Genomic DNA, 21,922 nt, shown 5'->3' with positions numbered 1-21,922 from the left:
CAAGGGCCTTGCTCAAAAGTAATGCCATCTGATCTGATCTGTTTTCATATACAGGAGCCTATAGTATAATCAGCTCTTTATCTGAGTTCATATGGGTCAAATCAGGAGTCTTTTTTCTAAATTCATCCAGATCCAATCAGGAGTCTAAGCCAAGCTCAAACAAGTCCAATCAGGTTTTAGAACTGAGCTCCCAGAGGAGCAGATACTCAATCATTTTTTGATCCAAGCTCAAACCACAACCCATATCCAATCAGCAGTCTGCTCAGAGTCTGTACAGGAGCCTATAATTAATCAGCTCTTTGATCTGACCTAGTACAGGGCTCATAGCCAAGCAGGCAGCAAGAACCGAGCTCAAACAAACTATCAGGTCTGTATCTTTGTTCACACAGCCTATTTCCAATCTAATGTCTGCTCCATCTGGAAGCTAATCCACTCTCCAGACCTGGGTGTCAGTCTGTTGTATTCCTCCATAATGGATCATAAGTTTTTCTTTTTGCCTGTGTGTGTTTGAAACTCCTGCCAGCAGTTTTCTTAATTGTGCAGCCTGCTGATGTTATTCAGGCTGTTCTTTTTGATCTTCTATTACAGTGCTTTCTCATTCTTTCATCCTTCTCTGCTGTAGTGTACTGTTTTTCTGCATGAACACACCTGTACAGTACACAGTTGCTCAGTGGTTAAGACATTAGATTAATGATCAGAAGGCCGTTAGTTCAAATTCCAGTGCTATTAAGATGCCATTGTTGGGTCCTAAACACATATCTGTTATTTAAATGTGATAAATGTAAGTCTCTGAGAATAATCTGTCAAATTCTAATAAACCAAATTGCATGAAGATGTAATTTTATGTGAATCTGTTATTCTGAAGCAAAGAGAAGCACATACGCTGAAAGACATTGAAATAGTTTAGAAGACTTAAAAACATTTAAAACAGAACAAAGCTAGTCTCTAATAAATGTTAAAAGAACCACAAATATTCTAATCATGTCAGTAGGAGAAACATTTGGGCTTTGGTGTATATAGATTATGTGAAAACAGTTTCGCATATTTAACTTGAATCAAACTTTATCCAAAGCATGTATATACCTCTAGGCAGTGCTAAAGGGTTTTTTGCAATAGAAAGTCTTCTTGTTGGTGTTTATGTTCAGACCTTTTATTCTTTGTGTTTATTTTCTGTTTGTAATAACAGGTTTACCGACACTCCTTCACAGCTTCCTACATCATCTACAATATTCACACCAGGTATAATTCATGTTGCTGTAAAACCTTTAGACTTGCCCAGCAAAGAACAGCATCTGGTCTGTCTTTATGTGCATTTATATATGTGTCTGTTATAGGGAGGTGTGGGAGTTGGACCCTCCAGAGGTGCTTAACTCCAGGTTACAACATGCTGCTTGGGGAATGCAGGGACAGCAGCTGGTGAGAGATACAAAATAAAATCTGATACAAATATATTCTGTGTTTTGTTTTTTTTTGTGTGATCCTGTCATATGCAATGTCCCTATGCAGTTAGACATTAACAAAATTGCATGAATTAATGCTTTCTGAATTTGTTAAAGACCATCTAACTGTATGTGATTATAAACTGCATGTAGTTGTACATATTTTCTCTGGATCAGGTGCTCATCAGATATAGCCTTACATCTGCAGTATGTGTAGTTTGATAGTCCCTTCCCTCCAGGAAATCTTTTAAGCTGAATTTGAGCAGCCTGCAGAAAGCCTTGGTTGCAGAGTGTTAAATGCTATCAGAGCTCTGTTACAGTATGTTAGCATGACCTTCAGATGGAAAGGCATCTGTATTTAGTACCTCTGTCCAGCAGGGCATTTTCAATTATGTAGTGTTGACCCAGTGCTCTGCTCAATCGTGTACTTTTCATTCCTTGAACATACCCGATTCAGCTCACAAAGCGCCTGCTTATTAGCTACTGAGTCAAATCAGTAGTGTTAGAGCAAGAAGAACATAATGCAGAACATGGAGAATAGGAGCTGTGCTGCATGTGTACTGATTCTCCACAAAACCTTCACCATGTGACTTGATCCTCTGGATATCATCTCCTCTGTGTGTAGGTGTATATCTTTGAGAATAATATATATTACCAGTCTGATGTGAAGAGCATCTCCTTGAGGCTGACATCATCAGGAAAGGAACGAGTGGTGTACAATGGCATAGCTGACTGGCTGTATGAAGGTATGAAATGACATTTGTTTTACTTACTAATAGTAAATTTGAATCCAAATTCTAAAAGTTTAAACAAAACAAATGAATCAAACAATTAAAACTATTGAACAGTGGAAAATATACCTTAATATGAATATCATAAAAAATTTCATAAAATGTAGAAATTCCCAATAGGCCAGATTATTTGATTATATATTTTAATAGTGATTTTAGAGTTGGTTTCACACCTGGCCTGAATTCTACACTATGCAGGCAGGACAGATTTTTGGCTCATTTGAAGCAAAAATTTGTACAGGTAGGTTGGCAAAACGGCAAGCACTCAACACAGTGTGTTGAGCATCTTTTAATATTTTTCTTTGGTTCCAAAACAAGTGCTGTAGAGTGGTTTTGCATGCATGGCATGACATTGTGCAGGAATATCAGCAAACCAAGTTGGCATGAGACATGCATTATTTACAGAGCTCTCAGCGCATGTACTCAGATATTAGTAAGTACCACACAAATTACTTACTTATAGTGCTTCCATCTCCTGAAAGTTTTTCTTTTTTTTGTATCTCACCTACCTTACTGACCAATCCTTTCCCTAGCATTATTAAAGTAAAAAACAGAAAATAACTGCTCCTAGCCTTGTAAACAGCCTTCACACTGCACCAATCATATCAATGATATGGACTCAGGGCCCAAACAGCCCTAAATCCAGAACAAATGCAAGTGTAAAGCACAACCTAAAAAAACGATAGCCTCCCAGTGTTCTTTGGAACATGATTCTCTTTCTCCGAGCTATGAGTGATCCTCATGTTAAACATCGGGTTATTCTTAGCTATGAGAAGTGCTCGGGCTGGGATACACTGCTCTGAGAGATCAGCCAGGCTAAACCATTTAGAGATTCAGACATAATAAGCAAGACGTTATGACTGTGGATCCTAATACAGCAGGAAGCCAGTATAAACATTATAAGACTGAGGTAACATGCCAGGCTTCCTTTTTTCTAGCTGCACTCTGAACTAGCTTAAGCTTGTGTAAAGGAAAAGCAGAGCAGACAGCCAGGAACATATTATAATGGTGAGATTTAGACGTTATAGCCGGATTTCAGCAAGATTATAACAAGCCTTATCTTGTGCATGTTTCCTAAATAGAAATATCCAATTTTAGAGATGTTATGCACTAAGGATACTCAAGGGTCATTTACTGTAGTTTTATTGTTTCCCAAAAGAGTAATCATGCTTTAGACTTAAAGTAGATCCCAGCATCAGGGCATTTGTTTAATCAGGATTCAAAAAAGGACGTTTTCATTCAGTTAGAATTTTTTGCATAAGCAATCGCATCTTCCATCTAGCAGAGATCAAATAAAACAGTTTATCCTGAACAGTGATTAAAGATAAATTTGTTCTGCAAGACTGAACTCGAGCTTTGTTTTGTGTCGGTGTGTTGGAATAAGTGACTAAGTATGAGTTAGTGAATGCAGATACGCTACTGAATGTTTATGTGTTCACGTTTGGCAATTAAATTGTGGAGACAAGTTTTAATTCTGCTCTGAAAGATAATGCTCAGATTATTACTCGTCTAACAGCAGCTAGCTGATGTACACAAATGCGCACACGTGCACACACACACACACACACACACACACACACACACACACACACACACACACACACACACACACACACACACACTTACACACACACATTCTGCCCTGACCCAAGTGTTAATGAAGGGTCTAATCAAAATGGCACTCACTTCATCATCGCATTAGATTGCCTGATTATGCTAACGCCATCAGTAACTACAAGCAATGGACATTATACATTTTGCATGTGTGTATGTGTGTGTAGAGGAGATTTTGTACACTCATGTCGCACACTGGTGGTCTCCTGATGGTGAGCGTTTGGCATTCCTGGTGTTGAACGACAGTCTGGTGCCCAACATGGTTCTACCCACCTTTACAGGAGCCACATACCCGAAAGGAAAACAGTATCCATACCCTAAGGTACATCTCACACACACACACACACACACACACACACACACACACACACACACACACACACACACACACACACACACACACACACACACACACACAGATTAACAATATCAGATGTATCAGCTGTGTGTGTGTGTGTGTGTGTGTGTGTGTGTGTGTGTGTGTGTGTGTGTGTGTGTGTGTGTGTGTGTGTGTGTGCGTGTTGCTGTATTTGAAGGCAGGTCAGCCCAACCCCACTGTCAAACTGTTTGTGGTGAATCTTTATGGACCAGCACACACCCTGGAGCTCACACCCCCAGATGGACTGAAACTCAGGTGAGTGTAATCATATACTGTATCTCAGGAGATGCACACTGTAAAATTGAAAGAAAATGAATAATTTAGGGATTAAATTTGACAAAGATGGCACTTTTATATCAATCAATTTACTGAAATGTTGTCAGACATCACTATTGTTACTCCCTTTATGTCACTCTTTTTTTTATGCGATTGGGTTTAAGCTTGTGTGTGTATGTGTGTGTCTGCTTGTGCTGACAGGGAGCACTATGTAGTGATGGTGAAGTGGATCAGTAAGACTAAGACTGCAGTCAGGTGGTTGAATCGAGCTCAGAATATCTCCATACTGACTGTGTGCGACTCTACCACTGGAGCCTGCTACAAGGTACACAGACACACACATATAAACACACACACACACACACACACACACACACACACACACACACACACACACACACACACACACACAACACACATGCTCACTCATCTATACTAACAGAATATCTTTGGGTAATAATAGGTTTGTGTGTTTTAGAGACATGAGGAGACATCAGAGCGCTGGCTCTCCAAACAGGTAAGATCTCTCTCTTTCCTCTGTCTCTGTCTCTGTCTCTGTCTCTGTCTCTCTCTCTCTCTCTCTCTCTCTCTCTCTCTCTCTCTCTCTCTCTCTCTCTCTCACACACACACACACACACACACACACACACACACACACACACACACACACACACACACACACACACACACTCTTTAACCCTGTATTCAGTTCTGAGGAGTGTTACCTTTAGAGTGCTCTTCAGTTAAAGAGTGCTACACAGCTCTAGAGCATTAGCACCTGGCCTGAGTTTTTTGTGTATTGCCATGTGTGATTTTTTTTCTTTTACTCCCTCTTCAGGATCAGAAGCCTTTTTTCTCACAGGATGGCAACCGCTTCTTCTTGACCGTACCTGTAAAACAGGGTGGCCGGGGAGAGTTTCATCACATTGCAATGTTCACCACACAGGTAAGCATTTTAAATAGCTGTGCTGTGTGTTTCATGCACTAATTCTCAGTTTTAAAGAATGATATTATGCCACTGTGTCAAGCCCACCAGTATCTACTGTGAGGTTAATCAATGCTTGGTACAACCACCATAAACCTAAATTTAGAAAGTCTTGATTACTATGGGCAATTTCTTTCATAGACAGAAGTGTGAAATCTTTCACTACAGCAGTTTTGAGAAAATGGTAGAGTTGAAGTTTGTACTAAAAGAGTCAGATAAAGAAATTAGGAGGTTTATGGGCCAGAGTCTATTGTGTTCCACAATGCAAACAGAGGCAATGCAACAGCATTCAGTCACAGAAAGAGGATGGACTGGGTATGTGGTTGGGAGCATTTTCGTTTATTTTTTTTTGTTTGTTTATAATTCTTTTTCATCTCGACTGCAAAATACAGCGATTTATTATTCAGTATAGAAAAGATATGCCCTTCACTCCCAACTTTGTAGGACTTTGAATTCTACATTCAGCAAAACATTTTCTTTTAGCTCTTTAGATTTAATGACAGCACGACACAAACATTTAGCTTCTCTAAAAGCCTTGATGAACTGAATCAGGTGTTTAAATAATTAAAAACTGTTCAATGGAACTGACTGCTACCAAAAGAGAAGGTAAAAGGCTTTTCTTGTGTGGTTCATTTAAGAGCACATCACTAGAAACACTTCTTTGGTTGAGCCCAGTAAACCTTTTGTGTTAGAAATTGACTAATTTGATTTACATCAATGATTTTCTTTCTGCTTATATTGTATAATGGTGGTTGTATAATATATAATAATAATAATGTAACAATATAATAATATATATTTTATTATATATATAATCTGTGTTTCTTGTGATGTATTGCTTATTCTAAATGTGATCTGCATCAATATGGATGGGTTAGTGTAAGGATACGGTAGTCTGATAACATCAGTTAACTAGCAATAAAATGATTTCGAATTTTGTACAGTTTTGAATCATGGTGGTGATTACTACTCTTCTCAGGGTAGAGTGGATCAAAATGAAGTACGTCACCTAACCTCTGGTAACTGGGAAGTGACAGAGATTCTGGACTACGATGAGAACTCCCAGACCATGTGAGTCTTTCCATATCATGCACACTTCTATATTAATACACAAATACCCAATTTGCCAATTTACCCAAAATCTGCTTTGAGTCCTTTAACAATGGGCTGAATTGATGATAAATAAATTGTCCTTGAACCCTGCCATGATTTTTTTTCTACAGATATTTCTTAAGCACTGAAGGATCTTCAAGAAGACGACAACTCTTCAGGTCTGGATTTGTTTACATGTTCTTTACTGTTTAAATTTAGATTTCAGTTTAGACTGGCTGCTGTAAAATATAATGTGCTTTACAATCAAAACAACCTTTACAGATATTTTATGTTAATATATATTATATAATAAAAAGAATATACTTTCTGTTAATTTTTGGTAACACTATATGGACAAAAGTATATGGACACCTGACTTTTCCATCAATATGTAGCTCTTACTCAAATTATTACCACAATGTTGAAGGCACACATTTGAATAAGATGTCTCTGGATTAAGCATTTGATTTTCACTTCACTTGTACTAGGAGACCCAAACCTTTTCCAGCATGGCTGTGTGTCTGTGCACAAAGCCAGCTAAATGAAGATGTGCTTTACATGGTTTGTAGTGGAAGATTTTGAGTGGCCTACTATAGCACTCTGACTTCAATCCTATTGAACAACTTGGGCTGAATTGGAACTTTGACAGCACCTCAAACCTCCTCACCCTACATCAGTACCTGACTTTACTAACACCCTTGTGTCTGAGCACAAATCTCCACAAGCACACTTAAAAAAATAAAAATCCCAGAAAAGTGGAAGTTATAACAGCAAATGGGAACTAAATGTGGAATGGGGTGTTCAAGAAGCGCAGATAAATGTTATGGTCATGTCCACAAACTTTTTTCCATAAAGTGTACTTTCTCTCTAGGCTTGTTAAGCTCAGTTGGAGGTGATAAAATAAAAATGAAGCCACTGGATGGTTCTGTGTTCAGTGTGTCCACAGTCGGTCTGTTCCCACGGCGATGTCTGACCTGTGACCTAAACAAAGCCCACTGCACTTTTTTTAGTGCTGACCTCAGTCCAACACAACAGCACGTTATGCTGCACTGTAAAGGTACAACTCACCTCCACCTAAAAACCTTCACTTAGGCAGAGGGTAATCATTATCTGTAAGAGTTAAAGTGTTAATAATAAATAGTCATGTTACATTTTTTATTGCTGCCCTTTTTGGGTGCCATTAATGAATCTTCCTTGTGTCATCCTTTGGTGCAATCCTCGGCTAGTTGCCTGTGTGCTGAAACTTTATGAGATGCATTGATGGAGAAAGCTGCGGCTGTTTTTAAATGGAGATTGCTGAAGGTCTTTGAGTAACCATGATTATCTTGAGGTTACAGGGCATTATGTGGATGAAAATTGGAAACTGCACTCACATGCTCAGATTTAATGAAAACAGAAGTGAAGCGCTTTTGGTGAAGCACGAGCCGAGCAAAGACATTAGGCATGCTTAGCACAGATTGTGCAAAGAACATGATTGCAGTGAAATGTCTGCCTTTTGAGTACCTGACCTGGATCTCACACAGTGTTCTGTGTTTTATAATCATCTTTTGCGAAAAAATATGTAGGTTAAGTAGGAGAAGAATATAGGAATCTGTGGTACATTCTGTATATTAATGCATCCAAAATAAATAGGAAAAATAAGATTGTATGACTCTGAACACAGTGTTTAACACAATTTTTGCAAACATTCTTGTGGTCAGGTTTAAGCTATACAATATTTTGGTGAACAATTATTAATTTTTACAAACAACCTATTCCTTATGGTTAATTGTTTTATTGATTTCACACCCCTAATAAGCTTAGAACTCATAATAGCCCGGTGATGATATACTTTCCCAGAGTACACATATAGAGCAGAAATGGGTCCCATGGGTTGCATTTTTATCTAAGTGGCCGAGTAAGTTTTAAATACAATGTATCTCTACATATAGCACTAATATTATGTTATTAAAAGCAATACATGTACATAAGGCTTATAACTAACACAGGATTAATTAAAATAACTAAAAGACAAGCAGACGTGCACACAGGACTACATAAAATGCACCCATGGGGCAGAGGGGGTTCAATATTTAAAGCTCTGGGTTGCCAATCAGAACGTCGGTGGTTCAAGTTTAAACAACTATAGATCATGCTCACATTGCACATGTCCATTGTCAGAGGTGACATTAACAAAGGGAGCACAAAGTGCACATTTCAGGTACTCATGCGTGTTCTTTGTGCCTTTTTGGGAGTATGTTCTTACTTTGCACTTAGGCTTAGTATCACACACTTACACACTACTTTAACCTGTGCTATTAATCTGTAGTCTAAATCAGGTTTGTTTGATTGGCTTTATCTGTTCTGTTTAGGACCTGGAGCCCCCACTGTGATCGTCCACACACTTAACACAGCCAGTGGGTGTTTATTTACAAGTTCATCTCACTCACTCTCTCTCTCTCTCTCTCTCTCTCTCTCTCTCTCTCTCTCTCTCTCTCTCTCTCTCTCTCTCTCTCTCTCTCACACACACACACACACACCCCAACACACACACACACACACACACACACACACACACACACACACACACACACACACACACACACACACACACACAAATTCTTTACTTACATTTCCAGCATATTGTAATCTGTAGCATCTTTGCATGAAATGTATTTTTGCAACTAAATATTAGCTACTTTTTATTGTCATTTGCAAATATAATCAGTTAACTGTAATGTAGCATATGTTATTACTAGGGGAAGAACAACGCTTCTCTTTTATTAATAAAGTAGTAGCACCTTTAGGTTTTTAAGAAAACCACATCAGTACCCATCCTGCTCTGGATTTAATGCTTTTATGGCAGTTGTTGCTATGATTAAATGTGGCAATGGGGCCTCTGTAAACCTCAGATAACTCACCATTATGGGTTTTCCTTCTAGGAGACAAATTCCTGTAGTGAATATACGGTTAGAAGACATCTTCTAAATCACAGAGTACCCCAGGAATAGAATCCTTACCAGTGACCATGCTGCTGTTATCAAGATTTTAAATAAATAAATAAATAAATAAACAAGCTTTTACAGTTTTCATTTTTCCACCCTCTGTCTGTGTGCCCAGATTATTTTATTCTGGAGAATAACTCTCTCCTGAAAGCTGCTCTGAAATACAAGCGAATCCAGATCACTGAGCATAAACTCCTACAGACTGACCGCTTTGGTAAATATCTCTTCACCATCAGCATGTTCATTTCACAGTTAACAGACAACTTTTCATTTTATATTTGTGCAAAACCTGTAGGAATCCATATGATGCTTTTTGCTAATAGATTTTTAAAGGTAGACAGGTGCATTTCGTTGTAGAGCAGCTAATGCAGTCATCATTCATGTAAATCCCATAATGTTTTTCCTCCCTAAGGTGTTTTTTTTTTGCTTTTTTACAGACCTGCCTCTAAAAATTTCCTTCCCACCAGACTTCTCTGACTCACGCCATTATGGACTACTGCTGATGATGTAAGCATTTGCTGCTGTAAAAGCAGTTTTCTATCCCCCATGGCATTGAAAGACAAGATATGCCTCTACTTAAAAAATAAAATTATTGATTTTCTTTTTATTTTCAGAAAAAAATGGAAATGATCATTTTTTGTGAGACGCACACACACACACACACACACACACACACACACACACACACACACACACACACACACACACACACACACACACACACACACACACACAGTTTGAGTTTGAGTTTGAGTTTAAGTTTGAGTGAGCCTGTGCCCATTATAGCCTCAGACTACAGTCCTGAGCTGACAGGAATGAAAACCAAAATGATCTTCTACTATTGTAGCTCATCTCTCTTGAGTTTCAACATGAGATTCCTTTCTACTCAGCATGGTTGTAAAGGCTGGTTGAGTTACTGTAGCTTGTCAGCTTAAACCAGTCTGACAATTTCTCTGACCTCTTCTATCAAAAAGCACTTTTGCCCACATAACTCCCACTCTTTTTTTTTTTGCTCTATGCTCTGTGTAAACCCTAGAAAGTATTGTGTGTAAAACTACAAATTACAATTAAATTTTTAGAAAAAAAAAATTCTTCTTCTTCTCCTATTAGGGGTCGCCACAGCGGATCATCTGTCGCCATACCCCCCTGTCCTCTACATTTGCCTTTTCCAACCCAACTACCTTTTACTCATTGCCACTGTCTCTAAACCATACAACATCACAGGTCTCACCACAGTCCTATAAACTTGTCCAAATGTTTATTTATTAGTGTATATTCAAATATATTTTTGAGAATATTGTATCATAAACTATTTGACTTTTTTATAAATAAGGAAGCATTTGTTTTCTTCATTTTGGGTGTATAAACTTTTGCACCTGGATTTTACTCATAGCCGTCCTAGCTTTCATCACACCAGATGCAGTTTTAAAGTAAGGGTTAAGAAATGTTATTGCTCCTTTAAGATTGACAGGAGAGAAATGGCATACAGGACCAGTAAGAATAGAGGAGAGAGAGAGGGAGAGTGTAAAAGAGAGGGAGAGAAAGAGAGAGACAAAGAGAGGTGTCTTATAATGATCATTACCATGCTGTACATTGAGTTTTTGTGATGAGTGAAAGAGGAACACAGCTGCAGGTAATTTTGTATTTATACTTGAACGCCTTCTACTAGAGGAAAGCTCTGCTGTCTATATTAGTATCAGCCCACACAGTAAGATGATATTTATCCACTTACACTGATTGTGTTAAATACTGTAATCATGAAGCCGAAAGATGGTAAACTCTTAATATGTTCTTCAAATGTCTTCTGTGGATTTTAATTTGTTCGCCTTACTCAAAACAACTAAGACTTCCCTTGAGGTGCTGATTAGGTTGATAAGATTTACCAGTAATATTTTTGCACTTTTAAAATCCATTGTGACTTTAACATTCACCTCTTACACCATCATTGATATCAAATGTTTATGGTGCCATCTGTTCATGCTTTTTTTTTTTGCTTTTGGAATTAGTCTATAAAAATGTGAAACTTTCAGCCATATGGGGCAGCCGTGGTGCAGAAGGGGTCTAGTTTTGTGTAAAAAAAAAAAAAAAAAAAAAAAACACAAAAAAAAACCACCAAAAAACAATGCATTTGAGCTTGTTTTGAAGAATGTCTCTGAAAAATTAAGTCATCATTTATCACTGTCTGGCTGTTCAGTCAGACAAAAAAAATGCTTTCTTACTGAAGTTTATTCTTAGAGGCTCAGCTTGGGGAGCGTGTGTGTGTGTGTGTGTGTGTGTGTGTGTGTGTGTGTGTGTGTGTGTGTGTGTGTGTGTGTGTGTTGTTTTTGCTTCTGTGTGAGCTACTGAGAATAGGTTTGTGTATATAAATTACACTTTTTTAGTGCCTTCTTGCAATCATTATTTTTACCCACTCTCAAGACACTAGCAGTGAAATGCCAGATGCACACAGTTTGAGTATTTTAAACCCTGAATGTGTGGATGTTTCACTAATTTATGAAGGGTTATAAACATGATTAATTTAATACATTTAAGATAATTAATTCACCAATAAAAATACTTATTTTGGGTAGCAGTGGGAAGAGATTTACAGTCCCCAGTCAGATCCTCAGCACAGGTTACTGTTTGTGTGAGTTCTTACATTTAAATGTAAATTTCCCCAAGGTGTGAATGAGTGTGTGTGAATAAGTGTAGCATGGCGTAGGCTCCACCTCACACTTCTGTGTTCCTAGGATAGGCTCTAGATCCACTGCAACCCTGACCAGGATGGTGAGAGGTGCCTACTGAATAGGAATGAATAAAAAAATTTTTTTATACTATTGGGACCTACGAGGCTGATTGATTCAGTACATGCCAGAGACCTCACATACTTATGTTTTCTTAAAGAGACAGTGTTCCCGGAGGTCAGCAGGTCGATGACCGATACTCAGTGGACTGGGACTCTGTACTGGTGAGTTCAGACAACATCATTGTGGCTCGTCTGGATGGTAGAGGCAGTGGCTTTCAGGGGCAAAAGATTCTCCACGAAGTGCACAAGCGTCTGGGAGTGGTGGAGCTACAGGATCAGCTCGCTGCACTAGAGTAAGTCGCTCATGCTATTTATTGATTTGGATTTTCTTTATTATTGGCTGATTGTGTAAAGAATGGAGATCTTATGATGTGCCAATGCTTGTGCTAACATGAGAAATGATGTTTGCAGATACCTGATGAAACTTCCATATATAGATCAGAACAGGATAGGAGTGTTTGGCCGGGTAAGACCTCAGTTTTACTGCTTAATCAAACTTCATAGGGGCCGTGCATATATAATTTTTTGTTAAATATCACATAGAATAAAGGTAAAACGAACTATGAATGCCAGGGGACTGCTAGCGAGGTAATTTAACTAACTTCTCTCTGTCACATCAGTAGTGTGTAATTCCAGTGAAGAAATGTAACAAATTTCTATTGGTCAAAAAACGGAAAAAAAATATAATTTAGTACGACTTGTAATAGAAGTCTAAAGGCCGATGTGTTACATAAGATCACAGAAGGGGATGCAAGTGCATTTAAAGACAATCTTTAATTAACAGGGATAATTAATTATGCTGTGGTCAAAAAAACATGCAATGGTCAGGGACTGAGCAAACAGTATCCAGAGGGGCAAAACAGAGACACAAAAACAGTTCAGAAAACAAGATATCAAAACTTGGAATAAACAGCTTTGTATTTCTATATGGAATTTATTACCACAAATGTTTTTTCACAATGAGGCTGTGTAAAAGTGCAGTGTAGTGTAAAATAGTGTGTGTGTGTGTGTGTGTGTGTGTGTGTGTGTGTGTGTGTGTGTGTGTGTGTGTGTGTGTGTGTGTGTGTGTGTGTGTGAGAGGTTTGGTAGTTATAGTCCATGTTGGGCATATTGGGAGGCTGTGGTGTTCACAAGGCTTCAGAGATCTGGAGTGTAATTTACAAATAGCTTTGAATAAAGTATTTAAGAAAGCATTTTACAAAAAAATATATAAAAAAATATTACAGCAGTTGCCTATAGACATCCATTAGAAGTGATTATCAAGCACATGGGAAACATATCAAAATAATTTTTCTTTTGGATTTGACTACAGGGTTATGGAGGATATGTGACACTCCTGTTGGTGAAGTCCACTGAGAGTTTGTTTAAATGTGCCGTGGCCATGTCCCCAGTAACTGACTGGACTTTACATGGTAACATACTGTACAATCAAAATTTTCTCTAAGTCTAACCAGTATAGAAAATCTCAGTATCATATAATTTCCAACCTTCCAAATGTTTTTCGATCTCTCCCTTTCTCTCTCTCTCTCTCTGCAGCGTCAGCTTTCTCAGAGCGCTACCTAGGAGTACCTTTACAGGATGACAGCAGATACCAGGTGGGTTTGTAACTGTTACATTCAAACCAAGCCATTCATTAACTTGCCTGTCATTGTTGTGCTCTAGAGCATTATAAATTTGTTATAAAGAATTTAAGCTGTTTTAAAATACCTGTCTGTTCTCCAGTCCTCCAGTGCACTACAGAATGTGCAGGGCTTTAGAGACCAGACTCTGATGCTTGTACATGGAACTGCAGATGGTGAGAGAGAGAGAAAGAGAGAGAGCGAGAGAGAGAGAGAGAGAGAGAGAGAGAGAGAGAGAGAGAGAGAGTGTAAAAGAGAAATAGAAAACTGGTTGATTGGAAATGTTGTTATACTAAGACTCTTTGCTCTCCTGTGTTTATTTCCTCCAAGCAAATATGCACTTCCAACACTCAGCTGAGCTCATTAAGAACCTGGTGAAAATCGGAGCCAACTATACACTGCAGGTACTAAAGTAAAAATAAAAGTGTTTTGCAAAAAATACAACATTTAGGATTGGGCTCATTCAGAATTCTGCTTACATACAATCCTCTACTTGTACTTGATATATCTAAAATATTCACAGCACAGAACACACACTATGCTGTATGTATGTTTCATAAAAAGTTCGCTGACATTATCTCTGGCATTTGCACTTCATGTTTACAGCCTTAATGTGTGTTTTTTGTGCAGATTTATCCGGATGAGGGTCACTTCTTGTCAGAACAGAGCCGGCAGCATCTTTCAGCATCTCTGAGTAGTTACTTCCGGTCCTGCCTGCAGGAGGACATCTTCCAACTCAGTGATGAGGAGGAGGAAGAGGAGGAGTAGGCTAAAGAGTGTATAAACAGCAGAAACTTTACATGTGCGCGCATGCACACGCACACACGCACACACGCGCACACGCACACACACACACACACACACACACACACACACACACACACACACACACACACACACACACATATACACCTTAACCCACACAGATCTGTGTAAAACACACCACTGCTCCCCAACTTACCTTGGCCTGCAACTCTTAATGGAAAGATTTTTAGACAAGATTTCAGACAAGATGTCTGTGTGTGTGCGCGTGTGTGTGTGTTGTGTGTGTAGGAGAGAAACAGAGAGACAGTGTGTTGTGTGTGTGCGTGTGAATGAGAGAGAGAGAGATTTGATATGTATATATGCATGTGGGTTTATGTGTTGATGTTTAGACAATATGGATGTCGAGATACGGGGGCTAAAAGGTGTTTTTTTTTTGTGTGTGTGTGTGTGTGTGTGTGTGTGTGTGTGTGTGTGTGTGTGTGTGGGGGGGGATAGGGTGTGTAAATATACTTGCTGTTAATGGACATTTATAACTGGAAATGAACTTGGTTGCTGCAACAACGAATCTTTCAAATATCATAAATCACTGCTATCTTAAACCGATTGCTTCATGCACTGTCCGATCACAGCACAGATATTTTCTATTCGAATCCTGAATCACAGCAGAGATTTGTCTGTTTGCGTGGACCTGATCCAGTCACACAGCTGCATGTTTGTGTTTGTTTTTTTGTTTTTTTCTTCTTCAAATTCTATGTGTGGTATACACCGGGACAAAAGCGCTGCACTTTGTTACTGCACAAGAAAATGCTCATTGTTTCCATGGTAACAGTCTTTACCAAGAGGAAGTGGCATTTCCATCAACATGTTCTAAACCACAGTGAGCGGTTGAAACAAGGAGGTTGACTCTTTTGCTTTATTTCTCTCACACATATACACTGATATATATATATATATATATATATATATATATATATATATATATATATATATATATATATACATATATGTGTGTGTGTGTGTATATATATATACTCCTATATATATATACACACACACACACACACACACACACACACACACACACACACACACACACACACACACACACACACACACACACAAAGGAAGACAGGACTTTACTGAATGTTATAAAACAAATAGATGCCCTTTCCACACACAAATCTGTGTCCAACAGTTAAACATATTAACTTCAGCAGGACATGTTTCTGGATCAATATGTCTCTACTGTAGCTCAAACTACATTGATTTTAACTAATAACTGCTATCTGATGTGATCACTGTGAGTCTCCCACTTCACTGTTTCCTTTTTCACTTAAAAGTTCCCTGCGGAAATATATTGCCGTGTCCATATTCTTCACACAGAAATAGGTTACTTTTGACACAAGGGTTACGAGGTGGTCTTCTCCACATTCAAATAAAAAACTTATTAGTGACATGTCTACAAATCCTAGACTAAACTGACCTTTAAATCTTACCATATGGCCACAAATACAGACGGACCTGGAAACACCCAACACACTCCTAAACTCATCATGCAGTAGCTGTCCAGTAAGGAAGCAGGGTCTCCTCCATTATTCATTACATAAACTCTGTACAGTTCTGGATGCATTATCTGGATGATCTGTTTTAATGTGAAATGTTTTGATAAGCTATAAATACTGCTTTAAATACTGCTTTGTACGTATTGCATGTTAAAGATCACAGTGTAGTTGGATATGGTAGTCATGGGTGGACTTTAAAAGAAATGTACTGTATATACCCTGGAAAGGGAAGATTTTCAGCTTTTGTATTGTTTCTAGGCTGTTTTTTTTATTATCACCAACATGGCTATCATCACACACCAGTCATTTCCTGAAAAGAGAGTTAGATCTAGAGATGCATTTCAGTCCAAATGTTTTAATATTTCATTGAATTTCATTTATTCATCAGGTCAATTTGTAGTGAATGCACAAGGTGGGAAAATACCATGAAAGCCAGTCAATCACACTTCGGGACAATTTAGCATAGCCCAGTCAGCCACGGCATGTTTTTTTGGAGGTGAAAAAATCCACAGTAAGAAACTTGAGTTTTGGGTAGCATTCTCACTATAGACATCAGATAGCAGTAATCAGTTTTAATACCATTATTCAAGCAACAACAAATAAGGTTCATGCAGGAAAATGTGCTACCTTGTCAAACATCTTCACATGCTGGACTCTAGTTTTCCACTGTCACCGATTTACTTTGAAGCATTTTGCATTATTTTGCTAATGTATTTAAACTGCAAGTATGTTCCAGATTTGTCTCAAGTAAAAAACAGTTTGCACAAACTATGCCACAGAAAATAAATTAGATGGAGACAGCAATAGCTATAGAGCAACTGTAGTGCTTCAGAGTGAAATGACTTTCTGGGTAGTCATCATTAGTCTAGCTTATAGGGTAATAGCACAGAAGGTCACACAGCATGTGGACGGTTTGTTTTCTTTGTAATTCTTAGATGTAAATTATTAAGGTGACGAGAGCGCATTAAAAGACTGAATGAGAACATCATGCTGATGGCACAGTGTGATATACTGGAAGCTTCTGTAGCTTTTGTGCAAACGGGAAAAATGGCAGACAGTTCAAACGCAACTCAGTGTCTAATTATATTAAAAAAAATTGGGATGAATGTGGAAACTGAATATGAATATTCTGTACCAAATTATTCTGTCTAAAATCTCTAGTGCAGTCATTAAAGTCATAGTGTGGACAGGACCTGTGTAAAGGTGCATGTGTGTGTATATAGTAGACTCCAGAGATGGCGGTTTGTACAGAAAAAAGCGTTTCCAGTACAAACATACAGTATATTTTTTACGATTGATCAGATATCAGAGTAGTTTAGCCAGCAGGGTGGATATTGTCAGCAGTACATATCTGTGTTGATTTGATTGTTTATCTCTTTTGTAATTCAAATTTACTGTTTTTCTGCTTTTCATTTTGGTTTGGTTGGTTGGGATCAGGGCAATGAGACGGAAGAGAGGTTGGAAGTTCGGGCCTTTCCGAGTTATGACTATAAATAAAACAGCTCATCCAAACTGACCCAGACTCATTGATGCTATACATGGAATATGCCACCTTCTTTTCATAAACATTGGAGTTTATTACACGTATTTATACAGAAACTATGGTGGTGAAAGTCTAACGGTACAAAAAAAAAAATATAAAACCAAACCATGCATGCCTGGAGGTGTTCAACAAAGGGCTATTCATTTCTTAAACTTAATTGTATTTTACGGAGTTGGCTACAGAAAGAGTCTTCTTTCCCAGTTATGTGTCACCCTTAAACTTTGATCCAATTACATTTGATAAGGAAAAGCCTTGGAGTAAAATACTTGTGCTGAACTTTTACAATAAGCCAGCCAACACCACAATGTTCATTTTGAACTCCTGCCCTCCTCCATATTCATGTGTTCACAGACAAATATTTTTGCTCCATTTTGGGGGCCATATGTTTTTGAAAATGTTATTGTATATTGCCAGAATACGCCAAGGACGTATAATAAGGTATTTTAAGTATGCCAAAATACTATATATTGAAAATATTTAACACACATAATCAAATAAAGCATTTAGGTATAATTAGTTATTAGGAAAAAAACATTTTGTTTTGTACAGTTCCATTTTATTACAGTATGACAGTATCTGATATTTGAATAATGTGATATATACATATATAAAGTCATCAATGTTCCACTTCAATGTACACACACTAACACATACAAAATGAGGCAGGGAGACAAACAAGTACTGCATTAAAACAGTTAATATTAAACTTAATGTTCATCAAGGGTTGCAGTTACAGACAGTAATTTTTGCAGACTCCATTCCAAGTTTTATTATTGAGTTTATACAGAGATGCCTTGCATCTCTAAACAGTCCAGAAATCAATGTAATATCTTAATAAAAATAATACACTTTTGTTTATAATTCTTTTATTCAAACATCTTTCATTGTATTCAAATTCGTTTTTTTCTCGTCATTGGATTAATTGTAGCATATTTGGCATTCATGAAGTGAATAAAAAGTAGAGCTTGGTATTTGGTTTAATTGTAAGCTTCATAGTATCTATAGGTATTGTAAACATAGTCATTCATACCAGTGTAGTTTTTACTGACACAAAACAACTGATCTTCCAAAATCTCAAACAGTCATTGCAAATCTTGACACTGTGTGACTCAGTGTGGCTGTTCCACTGTCGCACCAGATAAGAAAGCCTTCTGTGCCTCTGGCAAGTAGGAGTGAGACCAGTGGGATTAGAATAAAGTCACCCATGTCAAGGATGCTTGTTATGGCAGCCATCTTGTCCTTAAATCTCACCCGAGTCCAACTGAGATCACTTAAGTCACAGATGCTAGTCCTCCTCCCCGGTTTCCATGGTGACAGCAGTGTTTTCATGGAAGCACTCTCTAAAGAAGGTGATGATGGAACTCAGCATGTATTGTTTGCTGGTGATGTCATGACCCTCATCAGGAAAAATCTACATCAATTAAAAAAGAGAGTGGGAGTGTGTATACAGTTATAGAACGGTTTGCAAGAAAAAAATAAACTTATTTATTACTGGGGTCTAATCTGAGGGCTGCCATACTGACCTGTAAAGTATAGTTCACATTATGCAGAGATAACAGCTTTACCAGCTCTGCTGTGTGTTGGAAGTGAACAGAAGCTGCAACATAGATGAAGAAGTAAAAATAATCTCCTAGTGTAAAAAATATCAGTGAAGAAATAGCTGCCAAGAGAACTGCCAAATGATTTTATGCTTATTTCATTTCCTCATTTTTTTAAGTGGATCAGTTGCAACTCATGAACAATGTGAAAAATTCTATGAAGTGAATTACACTCTGCATAATGTCACTTCCAACATTTCACTTGGAGTGCTTTGTTATTAGCAAGAGATGGTCTTTATCAGCACAAACGTCTCGATAACATTCTCATGCAGAGATCTGCTTAGCTCTATTTAACTGCCATTATCTGCTATTATCAAGAATTTCTAGTCATATGCCACACTACAGCCTTTAGACCATTGCCTGTTTTTTCTAAGTATGCCATGTTTAAAACCCTATTTACCAGGAAATCCTTAACCATTGACGGCCTCACTTAGCTGGAATAAACAGGGTTCTCTGTATTCATTTCTGAAAGGCTCTCTGGAGAACATGATCAAAGAGAAACCTCATCTTGGTTTCCTTATCAATCTCAATCAAATTCGTTAGAGAAAAAGTAGAACTGCATAGCCAACTCATGTAAGGACATTTCATCATCCATATCTAGGACCCACTAGATTGATAAATAGTTGCAGGCAAAAATGTTGGCACATTCCACAGACAGTATTACATTCCTCTAGACTCATTTCAGAAATCACAATACCCCTGTGCTTCCCAGACATCAGTGAAGTGTTTAGCAGAGTAGAGCTTCTAAACTTTACTCAGTTTAAAAATCTATCCGAATCTATCCTTTCTACACTTAAGAGAATAAAGCCACGAATGAATATATCCAAAAGGCTCTTTAACAGGGATTTATCTCTCCATTCACATCACATGTATCACATTTTTTTGTGAAGAGGACTCTAACATGTTTAAAATACAGATCATTGACAATAACTGCTTTCAAAAATACATATTTTTTTATTATATTGCCATAAAACTAACCAAACAATTCTGGCACTCTCAATTAAAAGATATGGATTAAATAATAAAATCCGATATGTATTAGATAATAAAATAAATGGCAAGCAGGCAGTACAAATATTTGGCGGTGCAGTATGGTCTGATCAATGCCCCATCCATTTTTACAGTTGTTCTTTTCTCCAAGACGTGATAGACAAACAGATAAGTGTACATTGGTGGCATTTGTATACATTTCGGAACCTATTCAGCACGTTCACAAGATACTTTGACAATTGCTTGATGAATTGTTTATCAAAGACACCCTTTTCCGACAACAATTTAATTTCTAGACAACAATTAAATTGCCTTTTTATCAGTGTGGTTGCTTGAGACTATGCTAATGATTAAGCATTTAAAACTACACTTAGAAGAGTTCCAGCCATTTTGATGTGGTGAGGAACTCTCTTGTTCAGTAGTCTCTTTTTCTACACAATTCCTCACTAAATATTGTTGTCAGGTCCCTTTCGAATAGCAGCTGAATTAGCCATGCTTTCTTCAAATGTCACATTTTACTTCTGTGCTTACTGAAAATGTTCTTTAAAGGCGAAGATGAATTTTCACATATTTCTATACTTTCTCAAATGTTGATTTTATTTCTGTGTAGTATAATTCTCTGCTACCTTTTTCTAAGAATGTCCAAAAATGTACACACATGGCACTTGAAGATAATTGATACTCAAACCTTTTGTGCAAATGTTTGCTTTACTTATTATGCTTTGTAATAAGGTTGGGTTCATCCACAAAATGAGGAACAAGTGAAACAAAATTACAACCCAATGAGTCTTAAATTCAGTCCACTTCATATGTCTGCCATAAACTACCCATTCATTTTTGCTATGCTATTTTGCTATAAATGTAAAAAAAAAAAAAAGTTAAATAAGGTTAAAATAAATAAAGTTAACTTAAATAAGTTAAAAACTATATAACAGGAAAGTTTGAACAGGTTACACTGGTAAAAAATACAAACAGTTGTCTTTAATGCCAAGGTTAGCACACCTTGCAGGACAAAATATAAACGCACAAAAATTTAGGAAGCACAACATTTCAGTGCTAATCTGAAACATGTACCATGTATAATAACGTGGGATGTAGGAAATATTGAGCCTCTCACTTACCATCAGCTGTCCCGTGTAAAATAAGAAAGGTCTGCTTCTCAGAGGTGCTGATGTTAAACAGCAGGCTAGAGATCTGACACATAGAAAAACATTACATTGTTATATTACAGTATATAACAGTATATGTATATTACACAATATTGCATGAAGCTCAATATGACTTTACATTCTGCAAATAAATGTATGATACAATAGTGTTATCATATCCTCATGCATATCCTCAAAACAAAGGTAAAATCCCCCAAGCTGTGAATATAGGTAAGTTATTATTAAAGAAAAGACATTATATTGAATTAATCAATTACATATTGGTAAGATGATAAAAAAAAAACCAAATATCTGTTTTAGACACAACCTATTACAATAAATGTAAATTATG

General features: G+C 37.4%; 2 protein-coding genes across 5 annotated transcripts in view; one reads left to right on the top strand and one right to left on the bottom strand.

Annotated features, from left to right (window-relative positions):
* Nucleotides 1-15,730, top strand: part of dpp10 (dipeptidyl peptidase like 10) — a 96,555-nt gene extending 80,825 nt beyond the window's left edge. For both annotated transcript variants that reach the window (XM_083538004.1, XM_083538005.1), the window contains exons 6-26: nt 1,187-1,239; nt 1,335-1,416; nt 2,065-2,185; nt 4,012-4,166; nt 4,381-4,478; nt 4,701-4,824; nt 4,978-5,016; nt 5,338-5,445; nt 6,464-6,555; nt 6,708-6,755; nt 7,512-7,633; nt 8,928-8,972; nt 9,676-9,774; nt 9,998-10,067; nt 12,444-12,638; nt 12,757-12,811; nt 13,658-13,757; nt 13,882-13,940; nt 14,068-14,140; nt 14,295-14,368; nt 14,595-15,730. In XM_083538004.1, the coding sequence (XP_083394130.1) occupies nt 1,187-1,239; nt 1,335-1,416; nt 2,065-2,185; nt 4,012-4,166; nt 4,381-4,478; nt 4,701-4,824; nt 4,978-5,016; nt 5,338-5,445; nt 6,464-6,555; nt 6,708-6,755; nt 7,512-7,633; nt 8,928-8,972; nt 9,676-9,774; nt 9,998-10,067; nt 12,444-12,638; nt 12,757-12,811; nt 13,658-13,757; nt 13,882-13,940; nt 14,068-14,140; nt 14,295-14,368; nt 14,595-14,732 (1,950 nt within the window). In that variant the 3' untranslated portion in view covers nt 14,733-15,730. The remainder of the gene's footprint in view (nt 1-1,186; nt 1,240-1,334; nt 1,417-2,064; nt 2,186-4,011; nt 4,167-4,380; nt 4,479-4,700; nt 4,825-4,977; nt 5,017-5,337; nt 5,446-6,463; nt 6,556-6,707; nt 6,756-7,511; nt 7,634-8,927; nt 8,973-9,675; nt 9,775-9,997; nt 10,068-12,443; nt 12,639-12,756; nt 12,812-13,657; nt 13,758-13,881; nt 13,941-14,067; nt 14,141-14,294; nt 14,369-14,594) is intronic.
* A 2,638-nt stretch (nt 15,731-18,368) lies between these two features.
* Nucleotides 18,369-21,922, bottom strand: part of LOC310724238 (inactive dipeptidyl peptidase 10) — a 70,440-nt gene continuing 66,886 nt past the window's right edge. For all 3 annotated transcript variants that reach the window (XM_083538006.1, XM_083538008.1, XM_083538007.1), the window contains exons 24-26: nt 21,544-21,616; nt 19,358-19,431; nt 18,369-19,245 (exon numbers count right to left, since the gene is read on the bottom strand). In XM_083538006.1, coding sequence (XP_083394132.1) covers nt 19,120-19,245; nt 19,358-19,431; nt 21,544-21,616 — 273 coding nt within the window. In that variant the 3' untranslated portion in view covers nt 18,369-19,119. The remainder of the gene's footprint in view (nt 19,246-19,357; nt 19,432-21,543; nt 21,617-21,922) is intronic.

This window comes from Silurus aristotelis (assembly GCF_946808225.1).
Source record: "Silurus aristotelis genome assembly, chromosome: 3".
Taxonomy (NCBI): Eukaryota; Metazoa; Chordata; class Actinopteri; order Siluriformes; family Siluridae; genus Silurus; species Silurus aristotelis.
Note: the sequence above shows the minus strand (reverse complement) of the source record. Positions and strands in the feature narration are given on the sequence as shown.